A 21,878-nucleotide genomic window follows, 5' to 3' on the forward strand; every position below is an offset into this window, starting at 1 on the left:
ACTCACTCAGCTCTTGACTGGCAGGTCTACTGTTTGCTGTTTCTCTTATTGGGAAAGAAAGTATAACTGGGTTTTGGATATAATAATGGCACAATAGGCAGCAGCCTGGACCTCCTCTAACCCCGAGTGGTGTGGAGAGCTTGCCTCCAGGATCCCATATTTCTGCTCTCATCCTTTGTCTTCCTCGTGCTTGCCTCTGTATGTTGGGTATTTGCTTTTGGGGGTTCAAAGAGCACGAGTCTTAAGAAGCTGGATTTGTGTGCACAGGCCAACACCATGGCAACAGATCTTCTTGTACTCTACATACCTGGCTTCTCCTTTATCCAGTCTGGTTTCTTTTAGATCTTGGCTTGAGCAGTGGCGCTGCTGTTTCATTGTACATACAGACACATATACACAGATGCACACACATATGTGCATGTGCACACACACACACACACACACACACACACACAGAGGTGGGGGAGGGAAAGAAAGAGAGACTTCAGCACCTTACTAATCTCCTCTTTACATCCTGGAGTACAAGGAAAATGCTGGTCTTTTAACAAAAAAGTCAGTCATTGTTTTACATGATGATATAAACAGTTATAATACAGACTAAACAGCCCCACAAAACTTTTATGTATTTACTTTGGAGAGCTTCACTGTTCATTAAGATTTGAACTTGGTACCCAGGCAACTAATAGTTTAACATACTGGACAGAATAGTTGTGCCAAGAAGTCACTGTTTCCTTATTAAGAAAACATTAGTATAGACTAGGATGTATGTGGGCATGTGCATATGTGATTGAGAGAGACAGGAAGACAGGCAGAGAGGAATGGCAGGGAAAGAGAGAGAAGTCAAAAACAAACAAACAAACAAATAAAAAAAAACACTTCTAGATGCAGAAGAGCCTGTCTGCGCATGTACAGCCTCAGTGGGGAGCTGGCCTGTTTGAACTTAAACTCTGCCTCTGCCACCATACTAGTGACTTTTTTCATTGCTGTGTCCAAATACCTGACAAGAAGCAAGTGAAGGCCAGAAGAGCATATTTTGATGTATGTTTAGGAATGGCTATAGCCTATCATGGCAAGGAAGGCATGGTAACAGAAAGATAAGTGTATTAGTTATGGTTCTCTAGAGGAACTTAACCAAAAGTGATGAATACATACATACATACATACATACATACAACATATGCATATGAATGTATTAAGTCAAGTAATATTAAAATATATCACTGAGAAACTGTAGCTGCTGGGTCCCCAAGGCTGCGTGCCTTGGCAGTCACAATCTTGCTCTGAAAACTGGGAGGTTCCTAGAGAGCCATCATTCCTTCCTCTATGATGGAAATGTGGAAATACTAGTTCTGATTGTCAGTGAAGGATCAGTAGCTACAACCACAGCAGCAGCAGCGGCAGCAGCAGCAGCAGCAGCAGCAGCAGCAGCAGCAGCGGCAGCAGCGGCAGCAGCAGTGGGGTGAATCTATGCTGCTTCAAGGTCAACCAAGTAATAGTCAAGTAATGCTCGTTCTGCCATACCCTTCTCATCTGGGACTGCTACCAGAAGGCGTAACCTTCAGTTGGGGTGGGTTGTCCTAATCAATTAAGACAAACAGGTGAGTTCTTCAGTCGAGGCTCCTTACTCAATAATTCTAACTTATAGCACATAAACATTAAAACCAAATACCATAAAGAGACATCTGGTCATATTGTGTCTACAGCTACAAAGCAGAAAAGACAGGAAGTGTGGCCTGGCTTTAAAATGTTCAGGCTTGTTCCCTAGTGACTACTTCTTCCAGTGAGATTTCACCTCCCAAAGGTTCCCATTTTTCCAAAATGGTGCCACTAGCTGGGGACCAAGTGTTCTGACACATGAGTAGGTGTGAGACATTTCAGTCACTTGCAGGTTGTCCTCGTTTGAATTGCTTCCTCTTTGCCCATTTCTTCCCTTATAAAATGAGCCTATTAATTCATGGATGGTGGGAGGATTAAATGAATGAATGCAGATAAAACCTGTCAAAGGTGCCCCTTCGTAGCTCTTAGTATTATTGCCTTAGGTGGTGTTGCCTTAAGTAATGAGTTCTTTTATCAGAGGAGGGACTTACAATTCCTCAGAAAATATGCATTGTGAGTGCAGCCATATCTGGAAAGGAGGAAGGGCTGCGTATGATTCAAGGGTAGGGTGCTGGAGCATGGACCAGAATGAAACAGGAGAGGAACTGAGCCAGACCTCAGTAGGCCAGGATGAGCACTATAGAGAGGAGCAGTTTACGTAGCGTCTGAATGCCAAAGCTATGGGTTCATATGTATAGGCATACTGTCAATGAAGTAAGAACATCGCTAGCATTTGTTAAACCTGGGGGAGGGAAGATTCTTCATTTAACAGATGACATAGATAAACTGGAAACGTTAAGAACATGTGAAAATGTCTTCTTGAAGAAAAGAACCAAACAGGTGGTGACAGGATGCAGCATGATTCAGTGAACAGACTGTCTCTTGGGGCCTGGGGTTATTTGTCTAAGGAATCTTGTCCAATGAATGAGAGGGCTAGAACAGCAGACTTTTCTCATTCTATGAGATGAGTTTTCTAACCATGTAGAACTGCCAGAGGGTGTTAGTTTGCTGTGATGAAGCAGGGAGGACCTAAGCAATGGTGGTGGATTAGTCAGTACTGTTACCTCAAGGAACTCTGCTCAGGTAGCCACATGCTCCAAGCCTCTGTCAACCCCAAGATCTCACCTCATAAACATCCAGGCCAGGCCTCATTTCTGAGGCTCTTGACAAAGTCTCAGCTGCTTATCACCCATTCCCCTCTATAGTTGAAGGTATATGGAAGTACCACATAGTTTCTGAAGTGTGTGTCAAAGGGACGATGCAGTGTACATTCAAACCAACCATGGCTCCCAGACCACCCTCTCCACCATGTCGTCCTACAATCATGACTAGCTTTAAGACAATCCTGTCTGTTGATTTATATCCACTGACAGGATGCGGCTTGCATTCCTACCCATTGTCAGGATCCCTACAGCTACTGTTCTTCCTGCTGCCATTGGCTCCATTCTTTCCTCGATGTTGTTCAACGCCAGCCAAGTAGTCTGAGATGGTGCTTATTGGTACCCAACTACTACAGAGCTGGGGCTGAGCAGAGGCAGGGGGTGTGAGATGGCTGTTACCTTCTATTCTGTTCATTGTGACTTCCCCCCACCCCAAAGCTTTTATCTAAGAGATGGAGCTTCTTCCACACTCAAGTCTGTACATTTTCAAGCTCCATCAACTATTAGTTTTCATTCCAGACCCTAATAAAAAGTCAGGCCTCATTCTCCAGTATTCACTGGTACCAAGATAGAAGCAAGCATCCAAAAGATGCTCAACACAGATGTCTGGGGCCCTGTGAAAGGTTTCAGGGAATAAAATTAAAGTGGTATTTCCATGGGAAGGTAGAGAAGGAAAGGAAACCAGAACAGCTTCTCCACATCCTAGCGGATGATCCCCACTGAGGAGGCTGATTGCTTTGTGTGTTATGCTGCAGGGTGCAAAATAAACACCACACACAAAGACCACTAATTGCTTCATTTATTCTTCCATTTAGTCAGGGAAACATCAGAGCTTATTCAGTCTCAGAATGGAAAATTACATGGTGGAGAGAAAAGAGCTACACTGGAGGGATGACAGTGCAGTTCTGGTTGGGCCCATTCACATGTGTTATTTACTGTTGAGATGAAGACTATGTATACACACAAAGACAAAACTCTAAGGAGCACAGTTGAGAGAATACCAGAGTCAGACTTTCCCTTCTCCTCTGCCTAATCTACATTTTCAGATTAAATGAAAATGCAAGGAACAAAGGGATCTGGGGCTCCGTTTTTCCTGTTTGACGATTTAAATGCTTTTTAAGGTTGACACCACCTTGGGGTTTCTTATTTGAGAATAGCATACTCGTCTCTATAGAAACACATTGGCATCATCCAATCTGCTTGGTTGGGTATTTTGGGTAAATACTGAAAAATAGCAGAGTTGGAGGTGCCAGGAGTCCAGTTCTGACCATACCCCAACAGGAAACCATCACAAGATCCTCAGGAAAGAGACTCAGTGACACAGGAAAATAAATTTGGATACTTGAGCAGGTAAGGTTCTGAAACCCTCTTACACAGGAGGGAAAACAGGTCTGGGGAACATTTTTTTTTTTCACATGGCAAAGGTACTGGCAGAAACTCAAGTTTTCCAGTGTTTAACTGTTTTTAGATGCTGCCTAAATGTATACTCCCACTCTCATTGTTGATACTGCCTTTACCAAGATTCCAAAACTGGCGATTTTACTTAAGTGAAAAGAAACAACATCTGGAGGAAACAAAATGACTTACAAAGGACACTGATAAATTCCTGCTCACTTTTAGGACTTTTATGCTAAGATAGAGTTAAAAGTCTAACATCTGGATCAAAATCAGGGAACTGCAATTCTAGGAACACATGATGGTATCATACACAGAAATAGGCATGGAAGACAGCACCACACGGAGGGATCAGAAAAACCTATTAGAGAATGAAGTGGGTCACGTTGACGACTGGTAGGCTGGTCTACTCTGCTCAGTGCTTTCAAGTAACACAGAAAATGATACAACATTGATACACCAGAGACACTAGTTCAAGAGGGGCTTGTGGAACCCACCAGAAGCAGGTACGAACGGACACATAACATCCACTGTCACCTGAAGTGCATGTAAGTCTGCATGACACCCTGTCCAGCCCCACACAGCTCTAGGGATAGATAGGTCACTGCCAAATGCATGTTATCTCAAAAACTGACTGGCTACCTTTTTAAAACGAGGATGCATGTGAATCAGAGAGGGGAGGCCTGAGGTGACAAATGTTTCAAGTGGCTGATAGAGGCTGCACATTCTGAACTCTGGACAAAGTGACAGGGATCTTGGTGTCCCCTGGGCCTGGAGCTTTAGTGATGGGCTGGGTATGGGCTTTAATGTCTGCGATTCGCTCTTTAAACTTCTGTTGAAGGAACTTTTCTTCTTTGGAATAGCTCTTGGCAAACACAGACATCAGTAGGCACCCTGCCATGGATGTACCCCCGATGCAGAAGAGCACAGCCCCCGCCAGCTTGCATGTGTCCAGGGCGCCGTTGTACTTCACAGCATGTGTGTCCACCACCATGAAATCAGCTTCGCCAAAAGCTTCGATTTTGGGGGGCACAAGAAAGCCCACTGCCAGGACAGTTAGTCCGAGAATCACAAAGACAGTGCCTGAGATGAGTCCGACCTAGAGAGAGATGAGGACAGAGGCAGGAGAAAGTGAACAGTGGAACCCTTCTGCTTCCCCTCAGCCCCAAGGCCCCACCCATTTCTCCAGAGTTCATACTACTCCCAGCCACCTTGGATCTGCATGAAAAACTGACTTAATATTATGCCTAATCTAGACTTCTGGAGCAACCAGATCTTGGGGCACATAATTTAGCTTTTGGATTCAAGCAATACCAGACAAACCCCCACAGTTTTCTACTGCTACTTGTACAAGCTGAAGGAACCTGCCTTTGTTCACATGCCTTACTTGGTGTTAAGGAAGAGAGAAAGTTCCCTGATGCCTAGAGCTGGCCTGACTTTGTCCTGTGAAAACTCTGATCTCACCAGAGGCTACCATCTTACAGGATGCTATGTCAAGCACAACACACCTCATAGAGCGTCAACTCAGACAAGCTCAACCCATGGCCATGATAGAAGAAGACAAGACCCAGCCACTTCATGATTCCGTCATAGCTTTTACAAAACAGGGTCACTCTGTAGGTCACTCTTCCCAGACAATAGGCCTATCTGTTACTCCTTTTTCTACCATGACTGTCTTTTTTAATGTAATCTGCCTTCCAGTTGCTCCCTTAGTCCCTCCCGGAGTCCCCTAACCAAAGCTACATCCTATAATTCATTCTTTCTCGTTTCCTCGTTCTGTGCCCCTGTGATGTCATGATCTTCACTGCAGTGTGTAACAAACCTAGCATCCTTGGCAGACAGATGTGGTTCTAGTGTTTGGGGTCTGAGAACCCTGACAATCCTTATGGATGCTGATGCCTTCTGAAAAATAAGCAGGGAAGGATCCATAGCCACCAATTAAAGATGTGGGGCCTCCAGAGGGTCAGTCATTGGCTAAAATAGACCCACCACAGAGAGAGGGGCTGGAAACCACACAGATGATCCCAAACCAGTGCTCTGTTTCTTCCCACGTGTAGCTAAGTGAGTAGAATTTGTGCAGATGCCAACGTGTTAGAGCAACACGTGGAAGATAAATTGCCTCAAGTCAAGATCTCCTTAAATGCAGCACAGCTGTGTTAGGTTCTCATTTATGTAACCAAATATCTGGCAAGAGAAGGATTTGTTTGGGCTCAAGGGGATATGGCTTAGCATAGCGGGGAAGGCATGTCTGGGCTGACTCCATGGCTGGGAAAGCACAAAGCCACAGCTGGCTCACATCTCATCAGGATGCAAAGGAAGAGTGGTCAGTGGATTTGACAGCGGTGTTTGGTGGTCAACCTGACTACATCTGGAAACAGCGGAAACTCTAGCATCTTGGCAAGCCTGTGAGGGCTGCTCTTGATGGGATGGGTCATTTAGGGGAGGAGGACCCACCCTAAACCTGGGCCTCACCTCCTGGAGTCAGCCCATGTGAGCAGAGGTGGGTGGAGGAAGTGCTCCCTTTGTTGCCCATTTGCTCTCACTCTCGCTGGCAAGTTCACGAATCCTATTGCTAAGGCGTTCATTCTGTTATCAGAACCTATTTGCTTGGGATTCCAATGTAGACCGAAGACCAGCAGCTTTCTAGGAATCCTTTGGGGACTCCAGCACCAGATTGAGACTGCTGAGACACCCAGCCTTGTGGACTGACCAACTACTGAGTCCTTAGCCTTCTGGTTAGGAGACAGCCTTGCTTGGACTATCCCGATTATAGCCTGTACGCCACTCTAATAATTATCAGTTCCGTCCTTTAGGGAACCTTTATTGATACAGTCGACAGTCTCCTTTTCCCCTTTACAGACTTTCTGGATGTGCCACGTGATGATGTGAGCCCACACATGAGGGTAGGTAGAGTCCCTTTGGGCTGGCATCCTGCAGCGTGTACTGGAATCATAGAAGCAAAGTTACTTGAATGTTTGTATTGTTATCTTTCCTACTTATAGAATGACAAATGATTGTAATATCTACACTATGGCATTGTGAAGATTAAATATGACTGTTCAAACGCACTCAACTTTGCATGTGGCTGGTAACAAACTCTGATGAGCAGCTACTATAATTCGGAAAAAACCCCTTTGGTTAACAGCATTCGAACAGTTACTTAGCATTTGAAATAAAGAGTAGCTAACACTGGAACAAGGATTAACTATCAATTTTTTAAATGTCTTTTTTCATTCCCTCCCATTCCTAACTGCTTTAAGTTTGCTAACAAGGTTAGAAAAATAAACAAACATATAGTCCTTCTTAATCTTGGAATTTAAAGTGGGTGGAATTTTAGCGGTGATTGATTGAGGTGTTCAGCATCAGTGTGGCCCAGGCTCCATGCTAGATGCAGTGTATTTAATACAGCTGCTTAAGAGAAGTAGAGATTTTCACAGTCATTGCAGAAGCTGCAGCCTTTAGGGTCAAAGAAACCCACTCCAAGCTTCTGTAGTTAATATAGTCTGGATCAGCGTGAGCCTCTGCTTTTCTTATGCCCACAATACTCTGCTAATTACTATTTTGCACATTTCCTGCCTATCACTTATTTTAATGTCTAAAGAGATTTACCCACCATATGCGGAGACATTTCCTTTTAAAATGATACAATGAAGAAACTAAAAGATGAAATATGTCAGTGTGAGACTAAATACAAGCAGAGAAGCTATTCTGGATGAGATGCAAGTGACGGAGGAAAAATTGGATTGTAAAATCATATTTTGGATTTCTAAAAATGATGGTAAGTAATTCACCTCCAGAGACTAGTCATTATTTATAATTCTTCAAAAATGACTCACATTGGAAAATTCTGGAAGCATAAACTAAATTAATTTAAATGTCCATGGTGACTCGCTTCTCATGTCACTAAATTACCTCCTTCCTCGAGAACTGATACTGAATCTCAGATACCGAATGGGACAAAGCTGTGTCAGTCTTGGTTTTACAGTTTCTGCGGGGCTCGGGAGGCAGGAGCCCCGCCTTTTCTGCCTTGCCTCTTCAGAGTTCATACTTGAGCCTGAATCTGAAAACACTCTTGACTGGCAAACTTCAGCTTCCAGCCTCCTGAAAGTGGACCCCAGTGACCTCAGCACAGCCTTTTTGGCTGAGCAGAACACAAGATGAAATCTACTCTTAGAATATCATTCACAAGCTAACAGCCAAATATGGCTTCCACTTGGAGGAAGTTCTGATCATTGTCAGAACTGAAGCCTGACTGATCAAGCCCCTTCCTCCCTTATCCCCATTAGGGTCTCAGAAGGAGGAGACGATCGTCACTGGGTGTCTGCAATCAATGCAAATGTCATGGAACCTCTAAACACTGTGCCCCAGAGAGGGACTGCAAACATGTTAAGACACTAGGAGACAGCTTGCCACCATAGGCATGAAGGAGTAATGAATGAATCATGATCAAGCTGCTTCTTAATCCCCATGAAAATCACCAAGGGGAGGGCAGGTGGACGTGTAGACTGATCATGAGATCATGTTGAAATACTGGAAGGAATTAAAATTTGGGGGTGAGTCCATCAGGCAACATGTGAACCGTATCCAAACATAGTTGTGAGTTGAAGCAGTCTTAGGTCTAAGAGGAAAATCAGTAAAAAGCATAACCACACAAGGGTCATTTAGGGCTCTAAGAGAGCCCTGAAGTTCTGTTCAGTGTCGTGGTGTATGTGGGAGGGCTGGAATGCTGCTGGAGAGAGGTTCCATCCAGTTCCCAAGAGCATCCTCAGGCTATGGGGTGGTGGGACCAGGCTTGGTGGCAAGTTTGAAGGACCTCACTAGGTGTTGGTAGACTTCTCCAGCAGCAGCAGCAGCAGCAGTAGCAGCAGCAGCAAGGCCAGTATCTCCCCTGTGACTCCCCATGTCTACCTGAGCTATGCAGGGCATGTGTGAAACCCATTCCCTGCGGTGGCAAAGGAGAGTTGGCTAGAGAGGCAACCTTGGGTTCCAGAAATCAGCCCCAAATTGCTGTTATTTCGAACCAACATTTCCTTCCTTGTTTCCCAGTGTGCTGGTGACGTCTGAATTCACAGTGTGTGCCAAGCTGGCGGGTAGAGCCAGCAGCCAGCCTCTGTGGCACAGCTGCTTTGGCACAGAGGAGGTAATAATGACTACTGGAGGCCAGAAGCAGTTAGGCATGGAGGAACAGCCTGGAGGGAAGGAGGCTGGATGGAGCCGGGCATGAAGGAGCCATCTGTGATGGAGATCATTCAAAGCTCATAGGGAGTTTGAACTGGATTTTGATCGTTCTCTCTTTTTGAGGACTGCTGTAGCATTCTCTGTAAGCCCTGAGCTCTGAGTAGCGAGGGATTGTGCCCATGACAGTTGCAGGGTCTCGTTCATTGTTACCTACCTACTCCAGCTACATTCTGAGCTCTGCCAAGGGAAGCGTGATGTGAAACTGGTTTGGCTGTTTCTTCAGGCCTGACTCTACCTAGTACGCATAGTACCCCTTCACCTGAGTAATGAACTTACCCATCAGCCCGTGTACTTTAGAGATTGTCCCCTCTAGCACACAGACAAAAGTAATGCCTTCCAAATTCAATAATTATTTTAGTTTCTACCATGATGCCCTGCTCCTGCAGATGTGCAGGGAGTCTCCACTGGGAGCAACTTCTCCAGACTGCACCAGATAAACACTTCCTCCTGCTTCCCAAACTCTGTTCTCTCATTATTTACTGTAACCACTTTGGAAGGAAGATTTAGAATACTGATTGTAATAACCTGAGTCTATATCTACTTCCTCCATTGAACTGTAATTTGCTATATCTTATGCAGAGGTAAGAATGGATCCTATTGGTCTATTGCACTTACCAGGTGGTCTAGAGTCTGGACATTACATGTGTAAGATAAAAGGGGAAATATTAAAATCCTTATGGAGTCCATCATTTACTGTGAGTTCTTTATTTTCAGTCTATGGTTATATAGCCCTTAGTGAGTTTGCAGTTCCCAGACCACACAGCAGTGCTTTGGATGTGTGGTAGACAAATAAGCTTTTGTGGAGTGAAAGACACTGAAATAGGTGTCACACATAGATGAGCCGGGAGGGCAGAGTACAGATTCGAACTCAGGCCTATGTGATTGCTCTCTAAGCCTCACTAAGCCTGTCCAGTCTGCTCACTGCTCAAGGGTGGAGTGCTAGCCAACAAGGCACTGTGAGCATAGCCCCAAGGGACAGAGTGGCTCTACTCTTACATTTCCACAGTGGAGGGAACGACATTGCAACCAACTTGAAACACCCTATTGTTGCAATTTGAAAACCAAGAAAAATCATTAAAGAATGTCTTACTGGGCCACATGTGCAATGGGGGCCTTTTCTGTATTATTACAAAGTTATTCCAGAGAACACTTCCACTCAGCCTGCTTTGGAAGTTCCCCTAGAATGTCCAGCTTCTGTCATGGGTAGAGCTAATGTCACCAAGACAGACTCCTTAGGCTATGCAGGCTGGCACTAGGCTTCTATGTGAAGGCCATGCAGCCTCAGAGAAACTTCAGCCTATGTTTCCCCAACCCAGGCCTAACACAACATGGAACAAAGATTCTGGCTTTACTTGTGTAAGATACAAGGGGAAAATATTAAAATTTTAATGGAGCTGGTCATTTACTATGAATTCGTTATTTTCAGTTCACAGTTGTATATTGTTAATGGATTTACCGTTCCCAAGTCACACACCAGTGCTTTGGAGGGGCACAAATGCTTAAGTATTATTTATGTCAGTGGCATTTAAAGATATTGGCAAAATAAACATATTCCACTCAGTTGTAGACACACACACACACACACACACACACACACACACACACACACAGAGAGAGAGAGGGAGAGAGAGAGAGAGAAAGGAAAGAGGGAGGTAAGAAGGAAGGATAGAGTAGAGGGAGAGACCTCAAAGAGGAGGGAAGCAATCATCCATGCAAGGTGGACCTGGGTCAAGTATGCATCTCAGTGATCCAGGCCAATAAGGATTCATTTGAGCTGAGATTTCTACAGAACAAGAACTAGTCTAACTCTAATACAGATTCTGTGACAACAGAATGATTTTGTGAGCCACCATGTGGTTGCTGGGAATTGAACTCAGAACCTCTGGAAGAGCAGCCAGCACTCTTAACCTCTGAGCCATCTCTCCAGGCAGCAGAATGATTTTGAATCAGTTAATGCAAATCATTGGGTCATCCACACTAACAACTATGTGTTACCCAGTATGTAATTCAGTAGATTTCCAGTTTTGTTTTCAGTTCAGAGTTTAGTATTCTAATGGGCATGAACCAATGGCTGCTAACACAGCCAAATCTTATTGAAGGTACAGCAGCTATTGTCTTAAGCACTTTCTAATACTGTCTGGAGTCTCACATTTACATGGGAAGTGAAGTGTCACTACTCAAAGTGACAGAGCTATGAAACGCAAGAGCACGGGTTTGCGTTCATATGGCTTGAGATGGGATTCTATGCTCATACTCACTAGGCAGAGCTGCCTCTTGCTGCACTGTATTAAAAACACATTTTGGTTTAACTCAGTGTCTGGGTATAAACAGTGGGATCTCTCAGAATAAGCACAGAATCTTGGAAATGGAGAAGACCCCGTTCATCTTCTGAGGATGAATCTTCTCAGTGTCCTTCCCTAAAATTTTCTCCTTTGCTTAAGCACTGGCACATTCCAGTATCCTTTTCTCTCTATGTGCATTGTGTTTGCCCAGGTTGTCCTGGCTGGGACCTTCTGTACATTCTATGAATGACCTCAAACTCATGAGCTGGGGCAGTAGGTTGAAATGGCCACTCAAGGTCTATCTTTGTTGGTGTAAAAGTTCCCTTCAGTGAGCCAGTCAGACTCATGGATTTCATTTGTTCCATGCCTCTGCTAGGAATCTCCATCTAAGCAGGCCACTGCATCATCCAGGACACAAGCTCAGGTTGAGGGCCTGAGACCTTACTTGTCGGCTTCTTTTCATTAGCATATTTTGACAGCCTGGCCATTGAACTTTCTGCTGTGCTGGACTGTTTTAAACCATCATTGATACCATCCTAACCTGAGCCACCGCTGTCACTTGCCTTAGTACTTCAACTGGATCTGAGCTCATCCAGCTGTGTTTGCTCTCCGAAGGTTATTTTCTGGTCAGTAGCCAGAAAGGCAGTGAAAATATTAGTCACTCTGACTTCTTCAGATGGATTTCCCTGTTTCTACAGATAAAAGCCTATGCCTTCACCATTGCCTACAAGACCCCATAGAAACCATCTGTGCTGTTGTTTTCCTGAATTCCTTGTGTTCCCCATTCTAACTCTGCTTCCAGACTGGACATTGTTCCTCTTGCCATGGGTTTTGGGATTGCTTATGCTCCCAGTGCCGAATGACACTCAGCCTGAAATCGTCTGCTCCACCAGCCCAGCTGTGTTTGCTCTGATTTCATGTCTTCTGGACATCTTTCTCCATCCCTGCACCTCAATCTTTCTGTCCTTCTTCCTCTTATGTGTACAGCTGTTGTCACTTGACATGATGTTAGGGCCTTTATGTGGGCACACCAGCATTCATCTCTCTCCTTCCTGACTAGGGATGCTTGGGACTAGCTGCCTTGGGTCCACGGGAATAGGGAATCTTTTATTTCCTGTTTATCATTTCCAGCACTTCATCCCAATCATTATACAGATGGAGTCAGTACTAAGTATCTCTTGAGACACTGCGCGTATTTTGTAATGAGGCGCCTTAGAGAGACTCACCGTTCCCTATGGCAGAGCTGGTGTTATGACTTCAGGGCTATATTTCAGCATTAATGCTTGTTCAACAACATTGTCTCTTTCTAGTTATGGTTACAAGGGGTTAACTGACACGGAGTTTCTTCTCTCCACACTGCAATAAGACACTTGGAAGAAGCAAGTGAAGCAGGGGGGTGGGGGAGCAGTGGGGTGGTAGTGTTTACTGAGGCACACTGAGGGAACACAATAATACAATCCACCATGGCTGGAGAAGGCTTGGCTCCTGACTGTAGTGGAAGGGGCTTGCTCCCTTTGGACAATCAGGAAGCACAGTGGAGGTAGGAAGTCAGGATAGGGCAAAAATCTCCAGGCCCAGCCTCCAGGGACCCACTTACTCCAGCTGATCCCCATCTCTTAAAGGCTTAGCAGTCTCCCAAATCAGCATCAGAGGCTGGGAACCAAATGTTTTCAAACCCCGGTGCCTGTGGGGAACTTTACACATTTAAACTACAACAGATACCTATCCAGACTGAAAGAGGCTGAGAGAACACAACGCTCTGCATCTGAGTCCCTCACAGTTAATGACGGAACTAGCAAGTTAATGGCTAGCAAGACTACTAATTGCCTGACCTTTGAACCCACTCCTGTTAAACTAGCTCATCAAGTAATTATGTTGCATTTAGAGGCTTTCTTTGACCCCTAATTTTTAATCTCCTTTCCAAGGGAAGAGTAATGCATTTAATGTTATTGAGATTGAGGCACACACAGAGAACCTCTCAGTTCTCTGTAGCTCTGGTATTTCCACATCATATACTGGTTCCTCACCTTCCAGAATACTGAGCTCCACCTGTTAGGCGATCTCTGGATCTGGAAATCATCCTCATACTCCCAGATAGAGGCAGTGCAGTCCTCATAAAACTGATGCAGGTAGGACCGAACTCCATAGCGCTGCTGGTACCCACCCTCGGTGTCAGCCTGGGCTCGCCTGGACCCACAGGTGTTGCTGCAAGAAGTCATCTTCCCAGCTGGAAAGAGAGCATCCACAAGCCATCAGCCCCATGGGCCAGTTCTTTGACCTCAGGGTCAAAAGGCATATTAAATGCAAGAGTAATGCTAGGCCAACCTGTTCAAACAATTCTCTTTTTGTAAGCAGAAAAAGCGCCTTCAAAGACCCACCTACCTTACCATCTGTCCTTCTCTTCTGTTGAATGCGAAATCACCCTCAGTTTTCAGTGGCTAGAATTGGTTCTCCACAAAGCTTCAGTCATTTAAATTATATAAAATACAAGCACACGGCACATAAGAAGTGGCAATAAAGGAGCTCTGACAACAGACGTTTAATGTAAGAAACGTGTGGGCTCTCACTGGCCATGGATGGAATTGGTCTCTGCTTGTCCTGGATTTTTAACCACGTTCCTTTCCAGAATGTGTACAGTATTCCTCTTAGAGCTTTCTGGCTTTGTGTCCAGAGCTCATGTAACATCTTCTGATATTTTAGCTAATTGCTAAGTCGTATGGAAACTTGGTCAGAAAGCCGTGGAGCAGCTTCCATGCTTTATTAACCACAAGTGACTGGGCCATTAATTTACACCTCACTAGACTTAGCACCATGCATTTCTGTGGTTATTTGTGGATATGTCTGTCCATGTGGGTGTGAAATTTTAATGCAGACAATAGACCCTTTTACTATTTCCTTCCAGGTGTCTAGTATAAATAAGACTAAGAAAAGTAAGTAAAACTAAGCCGCCTAGGGAACTATCTTTGCAAGATGGAAATTTAAGATTGATTGGTTCCAACTGTTGCTCTTGGAGGGAGCAGTCTAAAAGGATTTGGTTAATAATTTATGTTATTTTTTTAAAATAAAACTTTATCTAATGTATTTGGGTTTTTCCCCCCTGGTACATCTTAAATGGTTGCATGCCTGGTACCTGCTAAGGCCTGAAGTTAGTGCTGGGTCCCCTGGAGCTGGAGCTGGGTCCCCTGGAGGTGGTTGTGAGGCACCATGTGAGTGCTGGAAACTGAACTGCAGTCCTCTTAACCACTAAGCTCAATGTTTTTGTTTATTCTTTTTAGTAAGGAATTCCTGAAAAGGGCCATAGTTCTGGTGAGTGAGGGACTTCTCAGTTCTATGTTCTTTGACTTTTCTGATCTCTGTATAAGCAGATATGTATTTAGCTAGAAGCGGGAAATATTTGGTACTTTTCAGTTTCTTGTAGATTATTTTCCTTGTTTGGACATAGACTGTACATGACAAAGTGAGGCCCAAAGCTATTTTCTCACTAGAAAGATATTTTTCCAGGAAAGTCTTGGACTGTGCTATAATCGAGGTCAAGAAAGAGTCATTAAATGTTCTACTTGCTTATCAAGGAATCAGCTAGTAATGTCCACACGACAAAACTGTTCCTTAGTTCTGTCAGATTTCTTTGTGGTCACTTAGTTTGTTTGGATAATGTGATCGTTCTCTTGACTGCCAACTTCAAAGAATTTAGACTCACCAAGGGAACAAACTGCCAGGGATACCTATGAAGGGTCTTCTAGATTCGGTTCACTAAGGTGGGAAGAATGTCTGCCAAGGCAGGTAGCACTAATTCGTGGCCTGAAGACCTGAACTGAGTAATGGCCTGAGTGCCAGCATTTATCTCTCCTTCCTGAATGTGGATGTAATGTGAGCTCCTCCCTCAACTTCCTGCTGCCATGATGGGTGATGCCCTAGAACCATGAGTCAAAATAATTCCTTACTTGCATAGGTTGCCTTTGTCAGTGTCTTGTCCCAGCAGCTCATAAAGTAACCAATATTGACAGATGGCAGTGATGAGAGGTGAGAAGAGTCCTATGGGAACAAAGCAAACTCACAAGGGCATTCCTTTGTGAGCACTCCTGCCACCGACAGATTTGGTTAGAAAATAGAATCAAATTTGAGAAAGTGTGTCCTTGGTGTCAGAAGAAGGGCACAGCAGGTGGCATCCTGTCAACTGGCCTTATCTTTCTATATGCTGGCCAGCATTACATTTGACACCTGTGTCCTTTCTTGGTTCAGGGACAACTAACTACCTCTAAAACAAGTTATTCTGGAGAGCATGTCAGGAGAGCTAAAGAGAGGTAAGTATTTCAAAAGAGAACTTTTAGACATTCAGAGGGGTTTGACTTCACAACTACTTGAGGTTTTAGAAAGCAATTTGTCTGCTTGCAGCAAAGCCTGGTGGATCAAAAGATTGGTATCTAACTCTTATATCTTAAGTGCTAGGATGACCTCTTCAGTACCTTCTGTGTAATGCTTATACAATGAATATGATTAATAAGAGCCTATTGCCAGTGACACATAAGTAGGATAATTTTAGAGTTGCCTTCTTTGAAGACATTCTAATAATTTTTTTTTTTTTTAGTCAGATGGAAATTGGGTTGGTATTACTAACTCTGCTTTGTCATTGAGGAAACTGAGGTATAGAAAAAATCATCTTGCTAAAGGTCACACTGTGAGTCAGGGAGGAGACAAAAGATGACAGTTACTACGATGTTCAGGAGCTGGGTCTGAATCATAGGCTTGTGCAGTCAGAATCCACTCACCTAGATGGTTTATATAATCTACACTTCTCCTGCAGAGCACCAGCGTCTTCAACATGGAGGAAGATAGAGGATATAGGAGGAATGAAAATGCCCTTGACAGCAACCAGAGGAGCTACTTCACTCCTAGGACTCAGCTCTGATGCTGAGCAGGTTCCTGAAACTCACTGTATCCATTCTCTACCCAGCTCACTTCCAGCATACTTTGTGAGACTCTTTCATTACACTTTGCTAGTAACAAAACAGAACAAAAGGCCAATATGAGAAAGAAAAACAGAAGAACAAAGTGGCCCGAAGCAAACACTTGGATGCTGAGCGTGCATTCCACTTCAAAATGGATCATTAGTGGTGCTGGTTGTACCCCCAAAGAGGAATCTTGCCGATCCTTACTTCACCATCCAAGAGCACAAGGCATGCACAGGAAGAGCATGGCCCGTGTCATGTCAGCCTCACAGAGCAGAGAATGGACTCAGGCATTCTGGTCACATCACTCATAGGCTTAGTAACCTCTCAGGGATGTGGTTTCATCATCCTTACAATAAGAAGACTGGACTGGGCTAAGGCTTTACTTTCTCCAGATGTGTTTTTCTAGGCATTTTTGGCCACACATCTTCAGAATGAGCCATTTACTCTATGTTGGGTATACCACTGAGTTTATTGGGTCTCTAGCTCTTTGTGGACTGATAGTCACAGACATGTCCTTAATTCCAGTGTGTATGAAGTTTAGCTTAAGGTTAATGTAAGCATTAAACAGGTTGAGGGCTTACAGGTTGCTCGTTAAATACACCACTTTAGTATCATACATGTTACCTTCAGTAGTAGCACCTGGATGGGAGGAGGTGTCTGAGAAGATTCACATACCTTCCTACAGACACAAGAAGTTAGAACTGATGTCTGGAAGAGGATGACCACTTCGTAAATGTGTTTTAAAATCTACCATCGCAGATTGAGGGCTTGGGGCCTAAGAACCTCAACAGAGTTAGATAACTCAAAGAGAAGTTGATAAGGCAGAAACTAGCTGTCTCCCATACAAATAATGTTATAATTATTTGGAACCTGTTGAATGACACCTGTGTTGTTAGGCCAAGAATACATGAAGTCATGTCATAAAGTGATTTTAAAGCTGGTCAATTACTAAAGGATACACAACAAACTAGGACAGAGACAGGAACACAAAGCTGGGCAAAGGCCTTTGAACTTGAATCAGTCCTCCCTTATTGAAGAAGGCTTTGTTACCTTGTATTAAATATCTGTATCAACAGTCACAAAACAGTATTGCCAATGTTGTTTACAGTTATTATTAAGGGACAGACTTTAGGGGGCTCTGTTATTTAGAGAAAGCTTTAATATGCAGGAGGTATAGGCATAGAAGCAGAAAAGGGAGCGTTCTAGAATTATATTTAAATGATATACTATTGGTATATAACTTGTAAATACTCAAGTGGAGCCTCTTGTAGTCTCTTTTGGGGGCTGGGGGAGGGGCAGCAAGATCTCTAGTCCATGTTGGCATTGAATTAACGTCTGTGTGCCTGAGACTAGCTCTGAACTTCTGATACTCTTGCCTCCACATCAGGAGTGCTGGTATGCACCATCATGCTGCTTTGTGCAGGGCTGGATATTGTACCAGGGTCTTGTGCATGGGAGACAAACATTCTACCAACTACCTATACCTCCTGTCTGGAATTATGACAGAATCCAGACAAGATGCCATCTGTGTGAATGTATTTGCTCACCTATGAAGAGGGATTTGTTTGTATTCTCCCTGAAGGACCTTCTAGATACTGACAAATGAGGACTATCTACAGCTTTCTTCTCCCTATTACTTCTCTCCAACAAAATAGCCTTCATGAGCAACATTTACAGTAGGTGAGAGCTGGGAATGACCCCCTGGCTAGACAGACAGATCCCCATGGGCAGTGTTGTGAGTCCATGGATCAATGTAGTGAAGTATCAGTTGTTGAGAATTTTAATTTTGGGCATAATCTATGCAGTTATTTTCATTTTATTTTGCAAGTGCTCACAGTCATGGAAATAGAAATAAGTCTTTATGCCTCCTGCAACTCTGAGGACCTCACAGGCCTCACACTGTTTATCTTCATGGCCTTCCTGAGAGAAGGGAAGCAGCACATTGAGGCACCAAGTGGATGAGTGTTTTCCCATGGCTCTATGTGTGAGTCACTTGTGGGCCAGGCTCTGTTCTCTTTATTCACTTTGAAATAATGCTCAATTTTTCATACGGTTTTCTCTCCCTCTAAATAATTCTGAGCTAATGAGAGTGACATTCCCATTAGAGTCACTTTCCACAGGGCTGGTGCTGCAAGGCACACGGTATAGACACAGTCCATTGAGACCATTTATCCAGAACCAAACCCAAAAGGTCACATCTCTTAAAAGACTGGATGAGATTCATAGTGCACACAGGAAGGCACAAAAGCCTGCTAAGAGCCTTGCCACTCTGAAATTGAGCGTTTTTGAATTACAGCATGATCATAAAACTTGAAATGTGTTTCTACCAAAGGAGAGAGATATATATTTTAACCAACAGAGATATTTTGTCTTTTTGGAATAATCAGAGAGATAGTGGTTTTGTATAATGAGTTATTTTTATACTCTCCATGCCAGTGCATCGACAGTCACTTTTATAATTTAGAAAATAGGAGTAATAGTATATAATTAGTTTACTCATTATCAGTTGCCTGAATCTTTCAAGTGATGGTTATCTATCTCTACTTATCCACACATCTCTTACATATACATCTATCTGGCATTTTCTATCTAAAGTTCATCTATCCATTGATTATCCTCTACCAATTTTTTCTACCCATCCATATAAGCTATCATCTTCTATCCATCTATATATCATTTGTCTAGTTATCTATATCATCTGTCTATCATCTATCTTTCTTTCTATTATCTGTCATCAATATATCATCTTTCTCTTTATTTTCTACCTGTCTCCTATCTATCTATCCATCCATACATATATCTATTAATAAGGCATGCAAAATTCAAAACCAAAATAAGCATTCTTCTCCTTTTAAACTCTTCCTTTTCTGTATTCACAGATGACAAAAGCTGTCTCTTACCTTCAATGTTCTCCTTGTCCTCTGCCTGTTTATTCTTTGGTCTTTCTTTTAGAAGCTCATTCTTCAACTCTAGTTAAGAAAAGACAACAATAACTCTGCAGATGTGACCCAGAGCAAAATAAAAAAACTTACAAATTACTCACAAAACCAGTGACCAAGATCTTCTTGGGAAAGAGTAGTGATGGCTTTTCTTAGAACAAAAACAAATAACAAAACCTAAGAAAGAAAGAAAACAAAAACAAACCCAAAAGTCTAACTTATGTTTTAAACTTTCTAATGGCTTCTCATGATAATTTTTGGCATGACTGAAGTGACATAAACCCAAGGGCTTTGTGAGCCCTGGCACACCATATAGCTGCTGCTTTTATCTTGGTGTCACGGTTTTCCATGAAGTTGACCACACTAACTTGCCTGCTCTGCTCATATCACACACATTCCACATGAAAGATGATATCTTGTTTCCTAGACATCTCATAACCGCTCTGCAAAACAAATGAGCTTTACAATCCTTGTGTCTTCCGATAAACTTACATGCATCACACCCTCAGCAAATCTCTGGACAATTTCCTCATTGTGTTTAGTTTAACTTCCACATCCGTTGTCTTCCTATCAAGATCAGTTTATTCTCCAGCTGCTCAAGAGAAGCATGTGCCTGTGCAAAATTCAATTAAGAGACCGCTGCTAGCTACTGAGCTATTGGTTTTCTGCATTACTTTAGTCTTGTGAAATGAAACAAACAAACAAACAAACAAACAAACAAATGAACAAACAAACAGAGAGCCAGATTATCTAAAAGACCATGAAAAATTCTGTTGAAAAGATACCCATTGCATTTGTAGGAGAAACTGAAGGTTAGTGGGGAGAAGGGTAAGCCTAGAAAAGACATAACAAACTGTCTTCAGTATTTCTATAGTCAGTCTATACTGGAGAAAAAAATAGCTATACCATCTTCAAGATCCATTTCCTTGCTCCTGAAGTTTGGGTGGTATGTGAGCCAACATTAGAATCTAGGAATTGAGTTAGCAAAACAAAACAAACCAGTTAAAAGCTACTACCTTCTTCTGTCTCTCAGGTTTCCCTCATGGCCTCTCCTGGTTTCTGTCTCTCTTTCTCTCAGCAATGTCCTTTCCTCTCCTTGTTGTGTCTGAAGAAACTGATGGTTTGGTCCTCTACCAAAGCACTGGCCTGTCTGGAGCCCTGGGAGCTCTCCAAGGTCCTGAAAACATTGGCGCCACAGAGCCAGGAACCAATTAAGTCTATGTTAGCTGTTCCAACTCCAGCTGGTTTGAGGTCACCAGCCTTGGTCTGACCTCTACCCTTGTGTCCCTATCCAATAACAAAAAGAAGTGGGCTCTAAGATCATATCAAAACATCTTTAGACATGGCTAAGGAGTGGGGAGGGCCGTGGTGATTCTGGTAGAGAACGGATCAAGTCAGCCTGGAAGAGAAATCTAAGAAGCCTTGCAAACTCTAAATTCATCTGTTCCTTACTGAAAACACAACTTTTCTTGTCTTACAGGAAGGAAACTCTTAAGTTTTTAGCTGTATAATACCCAAATTCTTACATAACATAGACCACAATCCCCCAAAGCATGAAGTTGGTTGCTTCAGATTGCCACGGTTTTTGTGTATTTCGGTGTGTGTGTGTGTGTGTGTGTGTGTGTGTGATTAAAAAGAGAGGAAGAGGGGAATCTGGGGTAGGGGGAGTTGGGTGGAGGGAGAGAAATTGATTGATAGAGGGTTGTGTGTGAGGAGGGCGGGAGGAAAGAAAACCAGAGAATGAGGTGAAGAGGTAGCCCTCCGCCCTCCCGCTGCTTTACCTGTCCCTCCAATCCCCGACCCGTGGAGCAAGTGCAGCCGACCTAGCTGCAGATCTCTCGCTGGGGTCCCATCACCGCCGCCACTGCCGCCGCCGCCGCTGCCGCCGCCGCCGTCGCCACTCCCGCCTCTCCAAGCTCAGCTGCACGTGATTGACAGCCAGCGGCCCACGTGCCCGCGCAGCCCAGGCGCGCGCGGCCGCGAGTAAAGGCCCAGTCCGCGCAGCGCAGGCGGGCGGCCTGTGGGAAGGGCCGACCTGGAGCACCGCCCCTTCCTGTGATAGCGTCTTGTTCCCACCCTGGCACCGTTGGGCACCAGCTCGCTCACTGTTTATCTTACCTCCTGCTTTCTTCTCTGGCTTCAGCTGTATTCTGTCTCAAAGGGTTCTCCCCCCATGCCCACTCCCCCAAAAGATTAGGGATTGAACTCTGGGCCATGAGCTAACTCTCTACTACTGAGCCATATCCCCTCTTTCTTATGTTTTCTTCCTATTTTTCTTTTGAGACAGGCTGGTTTTAAACCCACTGAAGCCCAGGCGGG

At 43.9% G+C, this 21,878-nt stretch overlaps 1 protein-coding gene across 3 annotated transcripts; it reads right to left on the bottom strand.

Moving 5' to 3' along the window:
* Positions 1-3,537: 3,537 nt before the first annotated feature.
* Nrsn1 (neurensin 1) lies at positions 3,538-21,495 on the bottom strand. Of its 3 annotated transcripts, none has more exons than NM_009513.2 (4): positions 21,341-21,495; positions 19,521-19,589; positions 13,699-13,898; positions 3,538-5,250 (listed from the first exon to the last, which is right to left on the bottom strand). In NM_009513.2, exons 3-4 carry the CDS (start codon positions 13,888-13,890, stop codon positions 4,852-4,854), a joined length of 591 nt encoding a protein of 196 aa, NP_033539.1. In that variant the 5' UTR covers positions 13,891-13,898; positions 19,521-19,589; positions 21,341-21,495; the 3' UTR covers positions 3,538-4,851. The 3 variants fall into 3 exon arrangements, with proteins under 3 accessions (NP_033539.1, XP_011242608.1, XP_017170992.1); XM_011244306.2 differs by lacking the exon at positions 21,341-21,495 and adding an exon at positions 20,576-20,822; XM_017315503.1 differs by lacking the exon at positions 21,341-21,495 and adding an exon at positions 20,052-20,167.
* Between the last annotated feature and the right edge of the window lie 383 nt (positions 21,496-21,878).

The sequence above is a fragment of the Mus musculus genome, chromosome 13 (genome assembly GCF_000001635.26).
Source record: "Mus musculus strain C57BL/6J chromosome 13, GRCm38.p6 C57BL/6J".
Classification (NCBI taxonomy): domain Eukaryota; kingdom Metazoa; phylum Chordata; class Mammalia; order Rodentia; family Muridae; genus Mus; species Mus musculus.